We start from the raw sequence: 19845 nt of genomic DNA, 5'->3' as shown, positions 1-19845 counted from the left end.
TTTTTTTTTTTGCTATTGAGTTGTAGGAATGCCTTACACTTTCTTAAGCTGGGCAAAAGGATGGAGCTATAGTTAGTGTGTGGGGAACTTCTTCCAGCATGCTGGCCTCAGTGGGCCAAGGAATGAGACCCCATACAGTGGCCTCTGAGAATCTGGGCTTAGCACTAACTAACTGGGTAGCTCAGGGCAAGTCACAAGGTCTCTGACTCTCAGTTTCTTCATCTGCATAATGGCAATAACGATGCCTGTTCTGACAAGCTCAGGGGTAACTTCATGGTCAAATAAGATACCATCTGCGAAAGTGCCTGGTAAACAGCAACAGTATAAAAATACAAGATAATTATCTTACATTACTGTTAGTCCAATTCTAGTGCTAACATTTGCTTCCCCTAATGGCTCACCATGGACTTGAGTTTTACAATAAGGTGGTTTAAGAAACGAAGGAAGAAAGCTCCAAATGGCTGTGATTTCCCTGCCTAGGTAATTTAGAAGCTGACCATTTTGAATGGAGGTGAACTGGGATGACCAAGGCCATGGGAGACCCACCAGGGTTCCACAGCCTGCACTCTTCTCAAGCCCCTTCCCTCCTCTCCTTCCCTGCAGTGCGGCAAGCTGGAGGCTGCCGTGGCCAAGGCGGAGCAGCAAGGCGAGGCGGCCCTTAATGATGCCCGTTGCAAGCTGGCAGGGCTGGAGGAGGCCCTGCAGAAGGCCAAGCAGGACATGGCCTGCCTGCTCAAGGAGTTCCAGGAGGTGATGAACTCCAAGCTGGGCCTGGACGTGGAGATCTCCACTTATCGCAAACTGCTGGAGGGCGAGGAGAGCCGGTGAGGATGGGTCCAGGGTCAGTTCACATCCCCACTCCGGGCTAGAAGAGTGCCTCACTGACTCATCTCCAGGGAGAGAGCATTCAAACTGGCAAAGTCTCTAGAGATCTAGAGAGTCCCGCCATTTCCCCATTCTCAGATAGGGAAACTGAGGCTCAGAGAGGGGAAGGGCTCGTCCAAGATCGCAGCTAGCTAGTGGCTAAGCTAGAACTGCATCAGCCTCCTGGCTAGCACTCCAGCGATCTCTCTCCCTTCCCGCACTGCCCCTCCAGCTGCACCTAAAGCTCGTTCCCAGGTAACTATTCTACCCTGTTGGCTGAAAGGGTGTTTCTGCAGTCACATCTCAGTGGGTTGTGAAAGCTGCAATCACTCAGAAGGTTTGTTAAAGGCCATTCGATTTAAGATGCACAGACAAGGAATCCTATCAGCCTGGATAGTCTGGGGTTCAGGACCAGCGAATAGACAGGAGCAGCGCAGTATCCTTGCCCGGGAGGGAAGACAGGGGCAGACACAAATCCATCCATCCTCCAGGTGAGGATGGGCTTAGTGTCCCAGGGAGGATGTCAGAGGCTTCTCAGGGGAGGAGGTAGAGGAGCTAAGGGGGCAGGAAAGGGACAGGGCACTTCAGGCTGTGCTGACAGTTTGAGCCAAGAATCAGGGTCAGGTGAAGTCAGCCTGGGAGGGAGCAATGTGGATTTACACATCGGATGGTACATGGGCCTCTAGCCTTGGGTGGCCATGTCATTATGGCCTCTGAGTTGAATCCCATCCCAGGGAGCAGGCTAGACCAGGGAGTAGAGTATAGAGGTTAAGATCACAGGCTGTGAGCCAGATCACCTGGCTTCAGATCCCAGCTCTACACTGACTAGCTTCGAACATTTATGCCTCAGTGTCCTAATCTGTAAAACAGATAATCATAAAATCCACTGCTTCAGGCTGTTGCAGGGATTCAAAGAGTTAACGGGACATAGTAAGTGTACGTAGAAACAGGTTATTATCAGAATTAGAATATCTTTATCCAGGGTGGCCGGACAGGGCTGCACCCATGGAGAGACTCTTTATTAACCTGGGTAGTGTTAGAAATCTGACAAGAGTGGCACCCAAAGCAGCTGGCCATGACTGACCGAAGCAGGGGAACTTTTCTGTCTATTTCCTCAGGATTTTGAGTGAAGCCACCAGCACAGTCTCCTCCTTTGCACCCGCAAGTCCCCAATCCACGTGCCAGCACTCAGTGTGGCTCTCGGCATTTGCACCCTGAAACTTACTTTCATTACGGAAATCATCATTAGTGTGCTGATAACTCAATCATATAATGAATGATGCATCGTTCCCTACACATGAGATTTTAAAAGGTGGTTTAGTATATTTGCATATGGTGGCCACTGCCCTTCTAATAGACCTTCTCCTTTTGAATATAATGTGTGTAATTAGATTATACAAATAATGCTCACTGCGGAAAACACAGAAAATAAAAGCAGGCATGATCACTCAACTTGGAGATAGCTGCTGCCAGTGTTGTGGCCCAACAGGCACCGTGATGGGCATTTGCTAGAATAGAATCTTCTGGAAGGGCACAGTTCCGAGGCTGTGGCAAAGCCAGGTTCACGTAGGAGGAAGGTGAGCTGGAAGCATATATCCCCTGAGAAGCTGTGCAGTGGAGAAGTGTTCTGAGTCAGGCAGAGTAAATCAGAGCAGAGGAAAAGTTTTGAAGCTGGGAGTTTTTTTAAAAAAGGGGGCAGACATAGAACAGAAAATACAGGTGTTTATGAAGAGTGCAAGGTCCTGGTATAATGTCTCATCATAACGAAATGTTTACAGTGCTCACAGCAAACCCTTACATCAGATTTACTGCATGCCAGGCTCTGTCTGCGGGCACTTTACACATAGAGCTTATAACAATCCTATGAGGTGGTACTATCATCCCCATTTTAGAGCTGAGGAAACTGAGGCACAGAAAGGTTAGGTGACTTGGGCAAGGTCCCCCAGCTAGTAAGTGGCTCAGCCAGATTTGAGCCCAGGCAGCCTGGCTCTAGGGTCCAGGCTCTTAACTACCACACTCTCCACCCTCCCTCCCTCCCTCTGAATTTATCAAGTCAGGTGCGTGTCTGGGGTGACATTTAAAAGCGTGAGATAAACACGGATCCATTTGGATGCTAGGAAGCTTTTTCCTACCCAGAGGTGTCCCGTTCGGCAGTAGCTGCTCCCATCACCTTTCTCCCTAGCACAGGGACAAGGAGGGTGACCCCACCCCACCCCTACTTTTCAGCACCCCGAGTTTCCATGGCCGAGAAGTAAACAGGGCATAACGTGGCCTTTTGGATCCTGCAAACTAACATTCCGCTGTCCTTTGGGGATCCCCAGGAGCAGGGCTGGCCCTGAGCCTTCTGCAGCAGGCCCCACCCCTCATGTTTCCCCCTCCCCGCTTCAGGATGGAGGAGAACAGGCCTGCTTCAAGAACAGAGGAACCAGGTGCTAACTGCTCACTCTCCTCTCCCCTGCAGGGTGTGGGAAGGCACGGGCTCCATCAATATCTGCAAGTTTGGGGATGTGGGTGGGCATGGTTCTTTGGGTGTCTGTGGCCTTAATATCGGGTTGCCCCTAACTGGTGACTGAACCTCTGTCCACAGGGCACTGGGTGAGGGAGCTGATAGAAATGGATGGTCCAAAATATTTGGCCCCTACGTGGATCCATCTGGAGCATCCATGAAGCCTAAGCTTATGCCTGTGGCAAATTCGGACCCGCTAATTAGTTCTGCAGAAGTCACCCAAGTCTTTCAGCCACACAGAATGCTCCTCAAGTGGTACAATGTTTTATGAGAAAAAAACATGAGCTGTGTATTCTGATCAGCTAGGGCTACTGAAAGCATCTCTTAAATCTGTATCTTTAATAATTCAGTGTGTATGCAGCCCCTAGTCTAGGTGTCTATCTGTTCCCCTCACCTTTCCAGCAGCCATATTTCTAGATGATTCCTCTCCTGTGATCAGTCAGTTTTTGCCTAAAGGTTCCAACATTGCAACATTAGTCAAGTAGATTTAGGGGTCCAACTTGCTAATCATACTCCTTCAAGAAGATGGCAATGGGTTTAGCTTTTCCTGTCGTTTAAAAAGATTCATGTCATTGGTCCATTAGCATGTGAAGAGAGTTAATCATTTGTTCCAGAAAAATTCTGGGTCACACCATGTCCGGAATGGAAGGGAATTCAGACCCGCTGTCTCCTTACAGGTGTGAACCGTTCCCAGGGTGGCATGGTCTGCGGGGACCTCGGTTCCACCGTCCCTCGTGGCCTGGGAGGCATGGCCATCGGCAGCAGTGCTCTCTGCTCCCCCTCTGTAGTGGGGGCCTGTTCCAGTGTGAGATCTATGCGGTTTGCGTAATGGGGGGTGGGACTCTGGACAGATGGGGTCTGACGGGGAGAGGGTGGAAAGTGGAGGAACGGGGAAATCTTTTCTCTCTCAGGCCCAAATGTCAGTTTAGAGATTGTCCCTCGCTGGGAAGCCAGAACTAACTCTCCAGTTTCCCTCTCACTGGAGTTATGATTTACTCTTTGACTGTCAACCCTGGGTTTGGCATTCTTGCCACCTCCATTGATTCTCCCCTCGCTGTGGTCCAGGAAAGGATGTAAAGGCTTTTTGGTATAAACTGTTTAGTCATTTTCTTCTCCAACTAACTTCAGGTTAGTAGACATTTACTAAGAACTGACTATGTGCCAGGCCCTCTGGGCAGGGAGCCAGGTAGGGGACGGCAGGGCATGGGTGCACCCTTGTGCTTTGCCCTTGGACGAGGGGCTCTGTATAGCCCCTCAGTGTTGAGGGGGCAGCAGGGGAAGTGGGGCTGGGGCTCTGGGAGTCCCTTCGCTTGATCTGAGAGGTTGTATGTTCCCAGGGCATCCCCCAACTACGCATATGTCAGGATGCGAAGACTGAGGCTAATCTTCCTAGGTTTTCATTATTGGTGATTTGGAGTTTTTTTGTATTTGGGAGATTCCTGTATGGCTCCTTCTCTCTTTTGGTGTGTGTGATTAAATGTCACGGCAGAGATTTTCTCTTAGCAACCAGGTCAGTGCCTGCGCCCTTCCTTGTTTTCCCTGATTATTTCAGTGCTTCTCCAAGTGTGGTCCGTGGACCACCATTGACATCAGGATCCCCGAGGGGCCGGGGGTGAGGGGACTTGTTAAATATGCAGATGCTGGGCTCCACCCAGAACTACTGAATCAGAAGTTCTAGGGATGAACCCAGGAATCTGAATTTAAACAAGCTCCCAGGTGACTCCTATAAGAACTAAAGTTTGAGAGTCACTGGTTTGTGAGGGTGGCTCAGATAATTTGGCCGTTGAGGTGACTTTCCCTCTGATTCTCACAGGATCAGATTCATCTCTTTGCCATTCTCCTCTGACTTTGTCAAAAGGTCAGAGCCAGTATGGGCCACCCATGCCGGGTGAGGTGGGGACAAAGGCAGAAGAGAGGAGGAGAATGGAGTCTGTGTTCAGAAGTACCAGCTAAGTGTCTGGGGCATCATGCATGTATTTCATCCATTGCTCACAGCAACAGTATTATCTTCATTTCACGGACAAGGAAATTAAGGTCCCGAGAAGTTGATAACTTTATTAAGGTCACACAGCTAGTCCAGGATCCAAACTGAGGTCTAGGAAATGTCAATGGTCATGTACTTTCCACTGCCTTGCCTTGGTTGTTCCTTGAGAATAAAATCATGGTGCATCAGAATGCTTCCGGATGAGAGGTTCCAAGTGATCCTACCTTATGACACTCCAGAGATAAGGGGTGGAAGGCGACATAAAAGAACCTCCTGGAAATGTTTGTAGAAACATCTCCCCACAGCTTCTGCTCTCCAAGAATCTTGGACAGACCTTATAATGGGGCAGTTCACACATGCCTCTTATGTGGGGATCCAGAATTAAAACTCAGACTTCTGGTGGGAGGACATTTGCCCTGATGGCCTGGACAGAGACAGTTGATTGGAGACCTCTGTCTCCGGCCTATTCCTGAATTGACAGTCCTCAAGAAGTCCCACCAGGGAAGTCTGTTCAGAGTCCCCTCAGATGCAAAGGGTGTCCCCCCTGGACGTGATAAGATGGAGAGAGGGGTTTCTGGTGGGCAACCTTCTTTCACTTGTTTTATAGGAAAGACTCTTACTTCTCTCACCTTATGTTATTTGGGATTTATAAAAAGGGATTTAAAAAGAGACCTGATTGGGTAGAAGATATTTTGTCACAAGAATACATATTTGATCTCAAGATATGGAAAAACCTTTGAGTAGTTCTCCCTGGCAATACCAGGGATGACTTCAGAAGGCGTCTCCAAGGGGCACATTGGTCCCCTGGGACTCTGGGATCTTTCTCCAGATCTTTCTTCATGTGGTATCCCCCTAGTCTCTGCCTCCTGGGCTTAGAGGGTCCTGCAGGGGCTGCATCTTGGGCACAGCATGGTCTGGATTCCACCAAGTTTGAGCTGGGGAGAAAATCAGGTTCAAAAGGCCACTAGATCTGCTCTGCGGAGGGAAAGGCGTTGTACCAGGATGGGGCTGGGGAAGGGGAGGTGGTAGAAATGGGGGAGGGTCTACCTCTCCTTTCTGATGGTGGTGGTGGAGGGTGTGTATTATGCATATTTGTGCCTCTAGTGTTTCCTCCGTATTTGACGCAGAAGCTCATCTTCCGAGTGCTCCCTTGACCCACTCCCTTCCCTGGCTACTTGCCTCTCACCACCACTGTTCAGTAGCACCAAGGGTATAGGAGCGGGGTAACCAGACAAGAGGTGATTCCCCGATGGTCATTTCCAATGTCCCTGTCCATTCTAAAGAGGGTTACACTTTGTGATTTCCTTGATCATGTGGTTACCCTGCATTTCTCACCATGCTTGGTTCAGGTGGGTAACAGCTCCAGTTTGTACTTCCCGAGATCCCAAGGGCTGAAGCAGGGAATAGTTGGCAACACCAGGCCCGGGAGAAGGAGCAGCCTGGGTGTGGGTGTTTGTGAGGATGGTCCAAAGCAGAGGGGATTTGAGACTTGGTGGAAGAGTGCTGGTGGCCTCCGAAAGGAACCAAGAAGACCCCAAAGCCCAAGCTTACTTGATTTTTTGAAAGCACTATAATCCATACTTCCTTATCCTTTGGAGAGCCTGTGTATTTTGGGGAGGGGCCTTGAATGTTTGCAGAGGAGTAGAGTATGGATAGAAGGTCTGATTTGCTCTTGATGGGGCTCTCAGCTTGGTTTGTGGAGTTTCAAAAAAAAAAAAAAAAAAAAAGAGCCCAAGAAAGAATCCTGGAGCCACCAACATGGGCCTACTTTATTGTCTGGGCCCCCTTGCTCTTCTGGCTTGCTCTTGATTGAGAGATTCAGACCACTTGTCTTCTCCTTAACATTTTTTTTTTTCTAATGAAACTTCAATCCTCAGTTGCTCTTGGAGCGTGCCCTTGGCTCTCGGCAAGGAATAACTCTTTTCTCAGGAGAGAGCTGTGGGAGACCCAGAATCCTTTGAAAAGAGAAGAGCTTGCTCTGCATTTTTGCCGTTGGCGGCAAGGAGGGTGGTGGGGAGAGGTTTCATCTTCACAAGCCGATGGCACCTCGGGCTGCCATGCACACAAAACATGGAAACTTATTAAAAAGCTTATCGATATCTCCCAGCTCCTGGTTGTTTGACTTTTCAATGCACGGTGTCATATTTTTGGGTACCAGGTTTGGCATTTTAGTTATGCTTGGCCCAGACCCAAGGTAACATCAAGGTGTTTTCCCCAAGCACAGACTCACTGCACAGGCCCCCAGGCTGACGCCTAGAGCATGGAGGCCACTTCTTGCCCAGCGTCTCTCTGAGACATGGCAGACCTGATGCTCAGATTTTGATCTCCTGACGTTTCAGCCCTGGAGATTTAACCTTTCCTGTGGATGAATGACGTGCCTTAAACTGAATGTTGGCCTATTGTGAGTATGACCATGCCCTTGAAGCCCAGAGAGATGGTAGAAAGAAGGAGAGGGGGCCAGAAACTTGGAGGAGGCCTGTCTGGTGTCAGCTGGCAAACCTCAAACAGCAGCAGCCTGAGCACTCGGGAGGGGCCTCCAGTGGAGTTATAGCTCTTTGGGTCTGAGATGAGGATTCATCAGAATGCACAGGCCCTTAACATTTCCTCCCAGGGACAGGCTGGGGGATGGGGCAGCAGAGGAGGCCGGCAGGGGGACATCTGCCTGGAATAGTGATGGCCAGCCTGTTCTCCTAATGGAGAAATGGAGGTGAGCCCAAGAGGGCCGATGTCTACACCTCCTGCTCTACCAGCTGCCTGAGTTCCTCCAACCATCTCAGGCCTGACGTGTTCTGGAGCCCCATCCTGGGACTTGGTTGGGGGTCAAAGCCAGGAGGAGACACTTCCTACTCTCCAGGAACTTCCAACTTGATCCAGTGTCCAGACACACCCAGTGACACACCTGGCCACGAGCCACAAAGAAAGAACCAGAGATCCTCAGGGTTTGAGATACTGTGGGGCAGGAAGTGGGGGATGTGTGTGTGTGGGGGGAGGGAGGGTAGGGAAGGGGGGAAGAGAGAGTGCTGAGCAAAGGCAAATGGGAGGAGGGGTGTGGGGTAGCCTACGTGTCCACGTGGGATAGTCCTGGGAGGCCTCAGGCGGCGGACTTGTCTCCATTGGGTGGAGCCTGCATCTGGGAAGGTGAGCATCTGGATGGAGGGGTTGCACAGGGCTGAGGAGCAGGTGGGGAAAGAGGAGATGGAGGAGCCTGTGTTTGCCATAAGGAGCACATGCATATGCTGGGAAGTGGTGTGAACCAGGCAGTAGGGGAGGAGAGCTATGAGTTTGGGATTCTTGCTGCTGGGGAGCGGGGTTTGCGGGGTGCGGATGGGGAGAAAGAGGTCATGTGGGGATCTGGAGCTGTGGTCCAGGCCTGAGGGGTCTGAGCTGGAATCAGGCTATGGAAGTGGACAGGAAGAGGCAGAATCACTGGAGGGCTGGGAAACACTGCATGGGGTTGGAAAGGACTGGCCAGCTGGAGATGGGGCCAGAGGGCTCCGAGCGTCGGACATGTTGCAGGTACAGAGACAGTGTTGTTCACAAGATCACATGTCTTTGCACAGCAGCAACATTTATTGAAACAAGGATTGAGACAACCCAGAAGGCGAGGCACCCACAGACAGTCATAGCAAGAGGGAGACCCAGGTAGTCGCCTCACCTGCTCCATCCCACCCACTCAGCATTGAACAGATCCCTCCTGCACCAGCAGGGGGTGACCTTGGAGCAACCATGGTGTTTTCTTTGAAATGTATAATGGTGTATTGAATAGCAAGACCTGTCCAAAGTCAAAAGAATCCCACCCCCCATAATGGGCCTCTCAACTCGGAGGTCACAGGAGGAGTTTGGCTGGAACAGGTTAACCCAGAAGAAGGCAGTTGGTTAGAGAGACAAGCAAAACACAAACAAAAATGACCAAGGGGCAATTCTTTCCTGCAGAGACCTTCCCGGCCAGGAGAGGGGAGCTGCTGGAAGTGGCCGGGTGCTGCTTCCTCTCTGATTCTCAGGTTGTGGGAGACCAGGCTGTATAGTTAGGCTTACTCCTTGTGCCAGGAGAAGGCCAAATTTTCACAATGTCCAGCGGCCCTGGGTGACCAGTAGGGTCCCAGAGAACCTGGTGAATAATACAAATTGGCCACTGGTATTTAGGAGTCAAATCGGAATTGAGTAAAAGGGCTGGGAATGACTCTCTCTAACTGAAGTCTGTTGGAGAACCATGAAACAACTCCCTAAAATGAGAAGGTGGTGGAGAGCAGTGGAGGCTCTTTCCCTTGGAGGAACACGTGGAAGATTCTGGCAGCAAGCACACATTTTCCATTCACACACCATTCCGTGCCCGGGGGATGCAGGCGGGGCCTCGGACTCTAGGCAAAGAGGACGGACCTGCTCCCGCAGTTGAAGCTGGAGACGCAGGGCTGACAGGGGGCGCAGGAGTCGGGCGCCATCACTGTGATGCTGCCCCCAGTGGCCATGGGGCCAGAGGCAATCTGGCGGCCCGGGGTGACGCTACACATGAGGCCCCCCAGGTGACTCCACCGCGGGAGCTGTTGACGCCTGTGGGAAGAGAGGCGACAGGAAGGGCTGAGTGGCCTGTTGTGATGTCACCAACCCCAGGACAGGCCCTAAGGGCTTCTGCACCGCAGGAGCTTCCTCCTTCTCAAAGGGGTTTAGTGGTTCATAACTCAGACCCCGTTCTCCTCAGCATCTCAGCCTTCTAGGGCAGGGGTCCCCAACCCCTAGGACCCGGGCCACACAGCACGAGGTGAGCCGTGGGTGAGCAAGCGAAGTTTCATCTGCTGTTCCTCATCACTCCACCATCACCGCCCCGCACCCCACCTCCGTGGAAAAATTGCCTTCCACGAAACTGGTCCCTGGTGCCGAAAAGGTTGGGGACCGCTGTTCTTGGGTACCTGGGTGAGAAGGAATCGAGGACCCCTACACTCAGAGGGGCAAAGCTACTGTGCCCTTATTACCCTGGCCTGCAGTTCACATCTCCACCAGTGGGTGGCGCTCAACTATGCCTTCGTTTAGTGCCTCCAGGGAAGAGCCGGGGGAGAGGGGGGCATGAAAGGCCCTCTCCCTCCCAGGCCCGGAACATTCCGGGTTTAGTGGGTTAGGCTGTCAGGTTCAGATCTGCCCATCAACAAAGCCATTTTTCTAGGGGTGTTTCAAGCGGGTACTTACAGACATTCACAGAGCCCACACCTTCGCACAGCCTAAGGGGAAAGAAAGCTCCGTTAACTCTGGGCACTGAGCTGGATTCCTTGAGGCAGATGGTTGCTTGGGCACAGAGAGGGCCTTCCTGTGTACAGATCCAACCCCCAAGAGGCAGGAAGTGCTCCCCCAAAGTCTGTATTAAATGCTCACTCTCTTTAACTATTCTGTGACCACAGAGAAAAGACCTTCTGATTTTCAGCAGAGGTGAGTGAGTTTATGAGCTCCACCCGTTGCCTCCAATCTGCATGACTTGGCCCACCCTGGATAGTGCGGATCAGGCTCACAGAAAGGAGAGTCGAATTGAATGCAGCAGCGTGTGTGAAAGGGCTTGATGCCAAGGAAGAGCTACAGCCATAGGGTTGCATCATCCTTATAATGCACCTGCCTCCGGGGCAGGCCAAGCTTCAGTCTCCTTTAGGAAGCTACTGGAAGACAACGGATTTTAGAGCCACATGTCTTGGGTGCAGGTCCTGGCTCTTGTGCTTGTTAACTGTGTGGCCACGAGAAAGTCACTGAACGCTGGGCCTTATGTCCTTATCTTTGGATGGGAAAAATGATACCTACCTCACTGGACTGGGAGGATTAAAATGAGCGCCTAGCACAGGCCTAATAAGCATTCAGTAAATTATCATTATTATTGAAGCTTGAGCTGTACTAGCAGTGGGCAGAGATCCAGCTCACATTTGGGCTCAGCGAAATTCACTGCCAGAGGACCAGGACCTCCTCCTTCTAGACCCCGAGGTCTTCCTTAACCCCACCTGTGCTCCTTGCCCTCCAGCAGGCGCCTGTAGGTGGCGATCTCGATGTCCAGGCCCAGCTTGGAGTTCATCACCTCCTGGTACTCCTTGAGCAGGCAGGTCATGTCCCGCTTGGCCTTCTGCAGGGCCTCCTCCAGCCCGGCCAGCTTGCAGCGGGCATCATTAAGGGCCGCCTCGCCCTGCTGCTCTGCCTTGGCCACGGCGGCCTCCAGCTTGGCCCGCTGTGGGGAAGGAGATGTGAGGACGACCATGAGAGAGAGAGAAGGTGCAGCTTGGCTCCCCTGAGCTGAGGGAGCTGGGGCAAGGGTCCCAGAGAAAAGGTAGGTTAACTACCAATAAACAGGTAGTTAATGGGACTGTGAACACACGGGAGGAATGGGCACTTTTCACCATCTCTCCTCGGTGGTGTTGCAGGGTGGCCAGGGAGGGGGAACATCAGTGATACGGCTCATCCCAGCTCCAGTGTTGCGTGATGTGCCAGGGGCCCTGCCCTCTCTCTGGACCCCTGCTTCCTCACGGCACACTCTGAGGCCTGATTAGGGCCAGGCCTTTGCTCTCCTGCTGGCAAAGGGCCTGGTGCTGCAGTCTGCCTGTGCTGGGTATTCAAGCTCTCCCGGAACCCATACCTGACACTTGACATTTTCAATCTCGGCCGTCAGCCTCTGGATCAGGCGGTTCAGCTCACTGATCTCCTCCTTGGTGCAGCGCAGGGTCTCCCTGTGTCGGATCACCGTGGCCTTCATCTCCTCGCACTTGGGGGAGGCAGAGATGCTCCTGAGGCTCAGGATGGGACATCCCATCCATTCAGGACAACACGGATGATTGTGCAGGTTGTACAGTGCTCAGCCTGTGCAGCCAGACATGGCAGCCCCACCCTGACGCCCAAATTGAGATCTGTCAGTCCTTTTCTTACCATCCCTAAAGATCAAAATCCCCAGACAAAAGAAGCCTTTTCTACTATACACCTCGCATCCTTCCCAGTGCCATGTCTAGGAGGCAGGTGTCCTGGGCCACTCACCTTGCTGCGGTACCAGGACTCAGCCTCCGCCCGGCTGCGGCGGGCAACGTCATCGTACTGAGCCTTGATCTCGGCGACGAAACAGTCCATGTTCAGGTCCCAGCTGTTGTCCATCTTGATGAAGACTGAGGTGTCTGAGATGTGGGAGTGGAGGACCTGGAGCTCCTGGGGGGCCGACAGCCAATGCATTTGGTTCTCGTGCCTTGTCTGGGCCACGTGCTCCACCCCTGGGGCCATGTCCACTCCCTGGAGGCGGCACTGGTCATGTATGACACATGACTCGTACTCCCTTTCATTCACACACAGGTACATCATAAGACAGTACAGCTGGGAGGGGCTTTGGAGGTCAGCTGGGGACAGCCCACGACTTAACAAAGGGGGAAACTGAGGCCCAGCATGTGAAAAAGGCCTGACTCAAAGTCATTCAGCAAGGGAGCGGGGTCTGAATGCCAGGACTAGTGATCTGTCCAGGAATTAAGACCCCCTCTCTAACTGGAAACCCACCCTACCCCCCTCCCACATACACTCTTTCATATCCATGTAGAGACCAACACACACAAAGGCCAGCACACAGGCACACACGCTGCAACACCCAGGGGCTCACCGGCACAGAAAGGTCCAAGCACACTTGGGCGCCACTGTCCTCGGGGCTTACCTGCACGTGTCTGTGACAGTTACACGACAGGCCCCTCTTGCATGTGCGTGCGTGTTCTTTACGTGCTTCCATCACTCAGGGGGCAAATGTGCACACAACATCTCCCCCCAGTCCTCACGCCTTCCCTCCCCGCTTCCTGGCTGGTTGGCAGGGGCCTCCTCACCTCGTCATAGAGGCGCTTCAGGAAGCTAGACTCCTCCACCAGGGCCCCCAAGTTGGCCTCCAGGTCTGACTTCCGCAGGGAGGCGCAGTCCACGTCCTGGCGGTGGGGCGAAGAGGAGGGGGCGTGCATGTGGGAAGAGGGTCCCGGAAGGTGCCTCTGGGTCAGTGTGGTGACCCACCACGGTGGAGGCTGCACAGAGGGTGCCCCTCCCTCCCTGCCCTGTGACCAGCCCCTCACCTTCTTTAGAACCACGAACTCGTTCTCTGCTGTGGCCCTCAGAGCCCCCTCCTCTTCATACCTGGGGGTGGGGGAGACAGGAGCCGGAGGTGAGGGGTCGGAGCTTGGCAACCATCTCAGCTCCTGGGCAAGCTCTTCTGGGGCTCAGAAGGGATGAACTCTGCAAATGTCATCCTGTCCTCTCCTTGGTCTATTTTGTGCATTGTTCGTGGGCTAGCCCTGTCCCAGCCCGGCTTATTCCACCCCACTCCTGCTGCCTCTGGATGAGTAACACTCCATCCCCCAAGTCTAAAATCATCTTTGCATCCTAGATCCAAGGAGAGGTGGTGCCACGGGCAGGAAGGGCACGGAGCCCGTGTCATGAAGGTGAGCTGGAGTGGGAGGAACAAGAAAGCTGTAGAATCCCATTGGGTTTCCTTACTCCCCCGAAAACAGCTCTAAGACTCACGGGCTTCCACGGGGTTGAGGTGGAACCAAAGAATCTGAAAAAACCTAGGCCCCTACTGAACATCCCCTTGGGTCCCAGGCAGCCCCTGTTGACAGACAGGCAGGAATCTTAATGAAGCTGCTTCAAGAGGCTTGTGGGTGGAGCTTTCCCACTGCCCCTGTTATTCTGGGTCGGGCTCACTCACTTCTCCTTGTAGCCCTCCAGCACCTCCTGCACGTGGCTGAGCTCCGAGGCCAGCCTCCCGCTGTCGGCTCCACACGCTCAGCCTCCTGCCTCAGCGTCTGGATGTAGCACTGGAACAGGGGCTCCAAGTTGCTCTCGCAGCACTGGCGGTTCTGGTAGAACTGCAGCTTGGTGTCCAGCAGCTTGTTCTGCTGCTCCAGGAAGCGTACCTGCCGCCCAGGGTGGGAGAAAGAGACTCAGGAGGAAGCTGGGGAGGTGCCTGCCTCCCCAGAGCTCTCTCTCCCTCTGCTCTGATGTTCTCTGAACAGCCAGGACCAGGCAAGGGCTGAGCCATGGAGTGTCTGCGACTCAGCGGGCCTTGCTCCCAGTCCCCAAGGGAGGCACTGTGGGTGTGAGTGCCCCCAGCTTGAGGCCAAGGGTCTGATTCAGCTCCCAGGTCTGCCACCGTAACAGCAATTTGTCTAACCCCTGGGTGCTTGGTTTTCTCATTTCCAGAACAGAGATGATAATGGTACCTTCCTTAAAGTTGTAAAAATTGAACAAGCTACTATATGTAAAGTGCTTAGAACAGTTTCTGACACACAGTAAGTGCTCAATCAGTTGAACTATGACTTGTTAATTAGCAGTCATTCTTCATTTATTCATTTATGCAACAAACATTTATTGAATATTTACTATGTGGTGCCAGGAATTGTGCTAAGATACACACACGCGCACACACACACACACACACACATCGTTGTCTATGTCTGTACCTATCAATCAATTTTATTCAATTCTCACAATCCTTTGGGGGGAGATCTTATTTCTCCTATAGTACAGAAGCGGAAACAGAGACCCCAAGGTATGAAATGACTAACTTATTGTCTCATAATCAGTAAGGAGTCAGGATCTCATGTCCCTTGAGTCCCCTTCGCTTGCCTGTCACCATAGTCTGTCTAAGCTGCTCACTAAACTCTCAGCTTCAATTTGTTATTCAAAAAATAAAGATGATAATATCTACTCCATTGAGTCACGTTGAGGATTAACTGAGATCACTAAAGAGAAAGGGATAATAAGAAGGTACCCTTGTTGCCCCCGATCCCAGACCCGAGCCTGGTGCTACTTCCTCAGCTGGAGTAAGGCCTCACCGGCACAGTAGGAGCCGACATGAGGGGAGATGCAGAGGTGGCCTTTCGGAGAGGCAGCCTCAGGGCAGTTCCGGGTTTCTCACGCTCTGCACTGGTGGGCCTCCTCCCGCCAGCCTGGCGGCCTTGCCTTCCCCATTCCCAGCTCTGCATCCATGAAGGAGGCTGCCAAGCCTGCTTGGTTAACTGTCACACCTCCTCGCCCACTACTGTCCTTGGAAAAGAATGCTAACAGCTAACGTTTATCAAGCACTTACTGTGTTCCAGCACTGTCCCTGCATGAACCCCGTGAATCCTCACACCACTGCTGGCTGCCATGCTGGCTCCCCTACAGATCCTCCCGAGGGGAGGGCAGGGCTGGGGCCGTCTCTGGACCATCCCAGGCCTCACTGACCTTGTCGATGAAGGCAGCGAACCTGCTGTTGAGACACTTGATCTGCTCCTTCTCCTCGTGCTTCACACACTGCGCGTTGGGGTCGATCTCCAGGTTGAGGGGCGCGAGGAGGCTCTCGTTGACCGACACGGTGGTGATGCAGGGCGGGCTGGGGCCGCACACGCCGCCAGAGCGGTACCCGAAGCTGCGGCCGCGGGAGCCGGTGCGGAAGCCGCCCCCCGCCATGCGGGGCCCACAGGAGCCCAGGGCTGAGACGCTGCGGCTGCCGAAGCCCGTCAGCCCCCGGTAGCAGGACACCCCTCGGTAGGGGCTAGCGCTGATGCAGCAGCGGCTGCCAGTTTGGGGGGCCACAGCTGAGCACGAGCTGAAGGTCCTCGTGACCCCGCATCCTGGGCTGATCCTGTAGGAGCGGCAGGTCATGGTGTGGGTCTGAGCGGATGGAGGCTGAGCGCGCTGGGGTGTCGAGGGCGGCGGGTGCGCTGCTTAGGATGCTTCTGGCTCCTCTGATCCTCCCTGGTCCTTTTATTGGTGGGGAGAGCTGGGGTTAGCTGCATGAAAGGAGTGAAAAGTCACTTTATGTTGTTTATTGGCTTGGGGAGTTTGCCAGCAACTCCCTAAGGACTCGTCTTAAAGGTGAGCTCAGCGGCGACTCTGGGCCTCCCTAAAAGTATTGAAGATGTTATGAGGGATACTGTGTGTTTGCACTTTTCATCTTCAAAGCTCGTTTACATACATTAGGTAATGAATTTTCTGGCAGTCTCCCTGTGAGATGGTCTCCACCCACACCTGGAGGCGGGTTTGAACTCCACAGCAGTCTGAGGTGGCTGGGCATGGGGTTGGGGCTGGGGCCACTGTCTCCAGGGAGAAGTTCTAGGGTCCCAGGTTGGGTGAGACCACCAGAGGTCATCACCTCTGTCTTCTTGGCTCTACACTGAACACATTCTCAAGTAAATTGATGTGTTTCAGGGGCTGATAGATCAGGTGAGTCCAAACCCACTCAGGTAGCATTGCTTGGAGGTGGTTCGGGTCCAGAGGGGCCATTTTGACCATGGGTCCGTGGTCCCTTAGAACCTTCTGGATTCCACCCTAGAAGGTTCTGTTCCAGAGCCTTCATTTCTCACCCGCAGAATTGCAACTCTCAGTGGCCACAGTGACGGCCCCTTGTGGATAAGGGGGCGCCTCCCTGTAGCCGCTTTCTCCCACTTGGCTGAAAGGATGGCAGAAGCCAGGATAACCTCGCTGCTACGGACTTGCTCTGGACACTATCCCTGGGATCTTTAAGAAGAAACAGGTCCTGTGAGTCTCACTTCCTTCCAAGACCACCAGCCAGGGCAGGGGCTCATCCTGTTTGTCAGCCCCAGCATTGTCACCCCTAGAAGAACATTCAGAGACTGCTCTGCACAGAGACGGCGGTGGGAAGGTGGCTTTTTTTTTGTCCAAGGACACTGTGATTTCTGGCTCCTGGGGGCTCTGAAATCGTGGTTCCCTCTAACATCCCTGCATCCCTGTGTGTCCTGGGGCCATTTATTAGGATAATGATGGATAGTCTTTAATGTTCATTGAGCACAGACCTGGGGGTGCAGTCTGTGCTGAGGAAGGATAGCCAGGCCCCTGAGGGGTCAGGAACTTCAGGAAGAAGAGCTGAGGGACTTCTTCTGAGGGTGACAACCCCTCCAGGGAGCCTCCCAGAACCGAATGCTGTCCCTGTGCCACGGTTCCCTGAATCTTCCCTCAGATGCCCCACGTTCTGTCCTGGGTCTGCCCTTGTCTTCACAGCCAGGTCCACTGCAGGTCTTTGCCCAGCACCAAGCTGACTGGTTTCTATCTCCACATCCCACACCTGTCCTTCCAAGTAGGGCAGAGACTTTGGGTAGGCAAGGAGCAGGAGGCCTCACTAGCTGGCCCCAAATAGTCTTCAGATCATAGTCCCCCATGGTGAAGCAGCTGGCATTTAGCAATCCGGGCAATGGAATCCAAATTGGAGGACCTGGTCTAAGTGTCAGCTTGGACACTTCCTAGCTGTGTGGCTTTGGGGAAGCTCTTAACCTCTCTGAGCTTCTGATTCCTTGGCCGTAATGTGGGATTCATTCTTATCTTCTGGGGTTGTTGGGGGGATTAAGTGGATAATATACAAGAATGTGCTTTGGGGACCAAAAGGGTCTGTATAAAGGAAAAGGACTCTTGCTTCCTATCAGAAACTCCCCTGCCACCTGCATCCCCTCACCCAGTAGAGAGTGGCCCTGCTCCTTGCCCCGTCCACAGGCTTCACCTCCTCTGCACATTTATGATTTCATTATCCTTTCAGGGTTGCTTTTAATGTTTTCTTTAACCTGATTTCACTAGTGTACAAATTTGGGGTGGAGTCTGGGGTGGAGAGAGGAGGCTATACTGTGGAGCAGGGGGGATGGTTTCCCAGCCCCCACCCCTCAAGTGGGGCCCTGTGGGCCTGGATCCAGGGATGGATTCTTGAGCCTCGGACAGTGAGCTCACTCACTGATGGTGGTGTAGACCTGGATGGTGTGGTGTGGCCAAGAGGGATTCGGACCCTTTGAAAGAGAGGAGGGTGGAGCCTGAGCATGGGAGGTGGAGGAGGGACGGGCCCTCCGCTCTGCCAGCCTGGAGAGCCCACAAAACCTCATCCGCTTCTCAACTCCCATGAGCCTCTGCTCTCCTTCAGCTGATTGAACAGGATGGAAAACCCATTTCTGCCTCTTGGTAGCAGGAGGGAGCGGAGGCTTAGCCCCAGAGGGAGGCTCTTGTGTCAGCTGTTTCCTCAGGCCCCCAACACACACACACACACACACACACACACACACACACACACCCCGCAAGCCTCCACCTCAAATTGGGCCTAAGCACTGAGGATGGGGAAGGGGAGCCAGGGGACTCAGGAGACCTGGAGGTACCCCACTGCCTTCAGAAATAAAAGACCCATCCAGGACCAGCAGGACTATTCAGAACCAGGTGTGAGCCCCTGGGCGGGTGTGCCGGGAGGGAGGGCAGGCCCCGCCCAGCACAGGGATGTGCTCTTGGGCGCTGGGTGAAGTTTGCATCACTGCAGGTGGCAGCAGAGCCCAGGGCCGGTGGGGAATGCTCAGGAAGACCGTCCACATGGTGCTTCGGATTGAAGGGGCTGGGCCGGAGGGGTAGGCTGAGTCCTTATGGGGCTGTTCCCAGGTCATCCTGGGCAAGTGAGAAACTCACAGATCAGGCCAATCTGGCACAACGCCCTGGGGGGTTTGTGTAGACCTATGGGACCTGGGTCTTTGCCATCTGTTTCTACCCAAGGGAGGCACAGAGAACCCATAGAACCATGCCCATCTCTACCCATCACCCAAGCACACTGCTTAGTGAGACTAGATCCCTGTCTGGGTGCTGGGGTGGGAGCTGGATCTCTCTTTACAGGCCTTCTCCTCATTTACTGCCCACATGTGCCCTGTGGGTTCTCCGGCCCCCTCTCCCTATCCCCAAGCCTTCTCCCTGGTCACACGTTTGCCGGGAATGTCCCAGAACAGCTGGCCACCTCTTCCAGGAAGCGTTTTTGGACTAGTCAGAGGAAGGCTGTGATTTCTCCTCCTCTGGCTCAGCAGGCAGCTCACTAAATGCCCTTTCCAGGGCTGCCCGGTTAACTCCAATTAGCCTCCTCCACACCCTCTTGTCCTGGGTGCTGGCATTCATCATGCTCTTTGGTCCTATCCCATGGTGCTCCCCCCACCTTTTGAAAGCCACACCCAGTGTCAGAATGTCCACTCGAAAAGCCATGGCCCTCACATAATTTTTTTTTTTTTTTTTTTTTTTTGCTGTACGTGGGCCTCTCCCGTTGCGGAGCACAGGCTCCGGACGCGCAGGCTCAGCGGCCATGGCTCACGGGCCCAGCCGCTCCGCGGCATGTGGGATCCTCCCAGACCGGGGCGCGAACCCGGTTCCCCTGCATCGGCAGGCGGACGCGCAACCACTGCGCCACCAGGGAAGCCCCAGCTCTCATAATTTAAAATGCTCCCGAGAGGCCACTTTTTCCAGGAAGTCTTCAAGGGCTAATTGGCTGAGAGATGTTTCCTACTCCACCCTGGGTCCCTGGCCGCTTCCATGACTCCCTTTGAATCTGCTCCATTCCTGGAGTCCATCTGCTGGGGTTCCCCAGAGGCCTCACCGCTCATACTCACACCCACTGCTGACACTCCATCCTCCTCCCGCCTGTTACCTAAGCTGGGATGCTTGCTGGGGGCACGCGTGCTCTTCCACCCACCAGGCACTCACTACCTGCCTTCCCTTCTGCTCTCTCTACTGTGCTTAAAAT

The 19845-nt window shown here is 53.5% G+C and overlaps 2 protein-coding genes across 2 annotated transcripts; one reads left to right on the top strand and one right to left on the bottom strand.

Annotated features, from left to right (window-relative positions):
* The first annotated feature begins 241 nt into the window (after window positions 1-241).
* Window positions 242-4199, top strand: LOC114485165 (keratin, type II cuticular Hb1-like). The gene is made up of 4 exons (XM_028486011.1): window positions 242-265; window positions 604-824; window positions 3326-3357; window positions 4048-4199. The coding sequence occupies exons 1-4, from the start codon at window positions 242-244 to the stop codon at window positions 4197-4199; spliced, it is 429 nt and encodes a 142-aa protein (XP_028341812.1).
* Window positions 4200-9712: 5513 nt separating this feature from the next.
* On the bottom strand, window positions 9713-15968 carry LOC102991524 (keratin, type II cuticular Hb5). The gene is given in 11 exon segments (XM_007100912.2): window positions 9713-9873; window positions 9876-9902; window positions 10533-10564; window positions 11324-11544; window positions 11950-12075; window positions 12342-12506; window positions 13160-13255; window positions 13397-13457; window positions 14029-14095; window positions 14098-14236; window positions 15549-15968. Coding segments are annotated over 11 exon segments (1515 nt in total).
* Between the last annotated feature and the right edge of the window lie 3877 nt (window positions 15969-19845).

Source organism: Physeter macrocephalus, unplaced genomic scaffold (assembly GCF_002837175.3).
Source record: "Physeter macrocephalus isolate SW-GA unplaced genomic scaffold, ASM283717v5 random_561, whole genome shotgun sequence".
Lineage (NCBI taxonomy): Eukaryota > Metazoa > Chordata > Mammalia > Artiodactyla > Physeteridae > Physeter > Physeter macrocephalus.
The sequence above is the reverse complement of the archived record's forward strand: the minus strand, read 5'-3'. Positions and strand labels throughout refer to the sequence as shown.

Bases quoted from the DNA above. Each gene is read 5' to 3' on its own strand.
- LOC114485165 (XM_028486011.1), top strand. From the start codon at position 242: ATGCCTGTTCTGACAAGCTCAGGG. The intron at 266-603 runs GTAACTTCATGG...CCTTCCCTGCAG, and splicing joins CTGTTCTGACAAGCTCAGGG to TGCGGCAAGCTGGAGGCTGC. The intron at 825-3,325 runs GTGAGGATGGGT...TCTCCCCTGCAG, and splicing joins CTGGAGGGCGAGGAGAGCCG to GGTGTGGGAAGGCACGGGCT.